The sequence below is a fragment of the Priapulus caudatus genome, unplaced genomic scaffold (genome assembly GCF_000485595.1).
Source record: "Priapulus caudatus unplaced genomic scaffold, Priapulus_caudatus-5.0.1 Scaffold828, whole genome shotgun sequence".
Classification (NCBI taxonomy): domain Eukaryota; kingdom Metazoa; phylum Priapulida; class Priapulimorpha; order Priapulimorphida; family Priapulidae; genus Priapulus; species Priapulus caudatus.
In genome coordinates, this window is record NW_014577889.1 from 220,782 (window position 1) to 224,396 (window position 3,615).

Genomic DNA, 3,615 nt, shown 5'->3' on the forward strand with positions numbered 1-3,615 from the left:
CCAGGCTATAAGTGCTCTTGGAGAACCCTGATACCACCGACATTTCACCTAAATTACAAAAACCGACTAGCGAAAAGCACGATTGTCGAATAACAATTTACAAATCGAGTGTTGTGTACATGGTGTTTGTAGGCCTTATGCCTTATAGGCACCTAATGTGCCGCAAGCAGCAGTATAAATCTACATGCATCTACCACCCAACGTATCTACAACCACGTAATAATACATTAGCAGATATATTATATCGATGAGCTGAATTCAAGTGACGCGTGGGTCCAGCTGTATGCACACTCGCGGATATATCGTCAAGCCATATCGGAGCGACTTGTAGCGCCCTCTGCATGCACACTTGCAGAGATACCAATGAATTGAATCAGAGAAATTTTTGGTGCCATCTGTATGAACACTCGCTGACATATCGCCAAGGCATATCGGAGCGACTTGCAGCGCCATCTATATGCACAATCGTGGATATATCGTCAACCCTCGTCGGAGTGGCGCGTGGCGCCCTCTGTCCGCGTACTCGCAGGCTGGACTCACGAGGCGACCAGCTCTCGCATGATGGACACGGACGATCCACGATATCCGCCGCCGAAATGATTCCTAAAGACGAGTATGCAATTTGAAACACGTGGGTCAAACGGTTCTCAAGTTATCGTTGACTGTAGCCAAATGTTAACGGACGGACGAACGTACGACACCCCATGGCATTAGCTCATCTTGACGATGTCAAGGCGAGCTAAAAAACGACCGTCATTCATTATAAATTTTTAAATAAATTTTGTGAACAAATTACTTTAAATTACTTACCGCTTAAATTACTTAATTTTTCAAAAGATTTAAATTGACAAATTGAAAAAAAATGTCGTTCATAACATTTCAACGTTCACTTGCACGTGAGCATGCCTCACCAGTGGTTTAAGTAGTTGAAGAGCTGGTAGATCTTCTGTCGTGTCGCGTATCCCTCGCACTTCGGTATTAGCTCATGGTAGCTTTTGAAGAACGAGTGCGAAAATCCTCCAAACATCGTCGCGATGCCATGGTCGTACTCAGCGTGGCCGTAGAAACTCGATGGATCGAAGATCACTGACGACAATAACAGATAAACAACAACTTTGTAAAATTAATAAATAATTAATTAATTAAATTATTTAAAAAAACCAATTTGTAAATAACAAAAAGAAACGTTACGCGGAAATGGAACATTTTCATTATATGGGAACCGGCAAAATTACCATATAAATTTTACTTACAATAAAAGTGTCAATGACACTATAGTGCACATTGGGTGTGATAGAAGAAGGAGATGATATTTAAAATTGTTTTGGGGATATGTTTTGGGGCCAGTCCTTATATTCATTCACATATACCACCCCGTAGGTATGATTAGGTAGGTAGGTAGGTAGGTAGGTAAATTTAACATGAAAGTGTCACTGACACTGTAGCTCACCTTGGGTGTGATAGAAGAGGGAGAGGGATATATAAAGCAAGAGCAAGAGCAAGAGCAAGAGCAAGAGTAGGTATATATATAGGAGAACTCCTATTATATAGCATGTCTCCCATTATATACTCTTGATAATAATATATGCGTAATTTTTGATGCGAACATAAATGTTTCAGATCTGAAAGTCTGAAATCTGGGCAAGAGACGGTGCTACGCTTAAATGATCGCCATTTTGGTTTTTGAATATCGTGCAAATAAAAACAATAAAATATTCCAGTCAAATTACTGTAACGAAGAATCCAAAACACAATATTACATGTAGGTATGATTGTAGAGTTGTTAACCAGTTAGACAAAATAAACGTAATAGGACGTTGTCATCTCCCCCATATGATTAACAACTGCTTTGGAGCTAGCCTTACACATTCACATACCAAAATTTAACAAAATCGAATGAATCTAGATAGCCATTTCCATTTTTGCCAAAAAGTGAGCGTGGCACGAAAGTAGATCGACTGGCGCGCTCTAAAATAGGACGTTCAAATCTCTCCCATAGGAGTAACAACTGTATGCAATTTGAAACATGTGGGTCAAACGGTTCTTGAGTTTGTCGTTGACCGTAGCCATACACTGAAATAAATAGTGAAATTGCCAAAATCTACCTAATTTGCATAATTTAAAAAATATCAAAACCCCTGTGATATGTTTTGGGGCCAGTCCTTATTCACTCCCATGCCAAAAATGAGCAAAATCCGTTGAACCTAAACTGACTTATGGCCATTTCCATTTTTGCAAAAAAGTGGGCGTGGCTCGAAAGTAGGTCAACTGGCGTGCCCAAAAATGGGACGTTCACATCTCTCAGTAACAACTGCATGCAATTTGAAACATGTGGGTCAAACGGTTCTCAAGTCATCGTTGACCGTAGCCAAATGTTGACGGACGGACGGACGTACGACGGATGACGCCCCATGATAATAGCTCATCTTGACGATGTCAAGGTGAGCTAAAAACTTGGAATCGCTAATAAATACCGGAAATTGCGTTGTTTTCATCAATTGTTTTATAGGGGAGGGAGGCGGTGCCACTGATCTCTATTATACTAATATAGATATAGTATAGTATCTATAGTTAGTATAATAGAGATCAGTGGGCGGTGCCCATTCCTATAGTCTTCCAGGTAAGAAATTGCGCCGTTTTTCCCTGTTATCTGGTTTAATTCTAGTCAATTTCGATCAAAATTCTAGTCAATTCTAGTCAATTTCAATTCTAGTCAATTTCGGCCTGGTTGACTTCTCCATTCCCGAATTGTGAAAAATGTTATTTGATACGTTTTGCCGATTCCCAGGTAATAAAAATGGTCCAATCTCCCGTTTAAAAAAAGAACTCTAGCCTTTTCATTAACAATTCGGTACAATAAACAACAAAGCAGCGCACACATAGATTACGTCAAGTTAAAGTACATCAAACATCAGAAGCGCTGTGTAATGTGGTTATTATAAGTGCAAAGAACAAGCGACAAGACACCGAAAAATACACCTGTTTTCCTTTTTTTCTTCTTTCCTTTTTGTACCTGTGGTTTAATTAATAGCGGGATTGCCCCAGGTAATGATACGTCATCGATACGTCACCACGCTCTGAGTCGCACGAGCAGATCCGGTTGTGACATTTGACCATCGACACGGTCGATTTATCTGTGGTCATTCGAATCCGGTATCCGGTGTCCGGTTTAAGTATCCAAAGATATAATCAGGGTATAATCTCGTAAGAAATGTAATTGATGGTCGAAGAGATACCTTCTCGAAGAAGGAGAGAGAGTCTGTATAACTGATGAAATTGATAGATCGACAGTGTGTGTCGCAGTAGGAAGGGTTCATGTTAAAAAAAATGTTTAATGTATTTTTCTTTTAGAATTGTAGGCTTTCTCGTAGACTACGAATGATATTTGTTGTGCGGTTGTATGTCTGCATGGGTTCTCAACCTAGCCTATCAACCGGATTTTGGTCGGATGACCACAGATAAATATGCAGAGTAGATATTAAAAAGTGACAACCAAGGATCGAGAGAATTCGCAGACAGTCGGTGGCCATCTTGTTTTTTTTGGTGGGGGGTTAACTCTTGGGACGCGGAAATGGACCATTTTCATTATATGGGAAACCGGCAAAATTACCATAT

The 3,615-nt window shown here is 40.0% G+C and overlaps 1 protein-coding gene across 2 annotated transcripts in view; it reads right to left on the bottom strand.

Annotated features, from left to right (window-relative positions):
• Positions 1-6: 6 nt before the first annotated feature.
• LOC106813816 (ketosamine-3-kinase-like) overlaps positions 7-3,615 on the bottom strand; it is a 21,220-nt gene continuing 17,611 nt past the window's right edge. For both annotated transcript variants that reach the window (XM_014818045.1, XM_014818043.1), the window contains exons 8-9: positions 912-1,086; positions 7-603 (exon numbers count right to left, since the gene is read on the bottom strand). In XM_014818045.1, the coding sequence (XP_014673531.1) occupies positions 537-603; positions 912-1,086 (242 nt within the window). In that variant the 3' untranslated portion in view covers positions 7-536. The remainder of the gene's footprint in view (positions 604-911; positions 1,087-3,615) is intronic.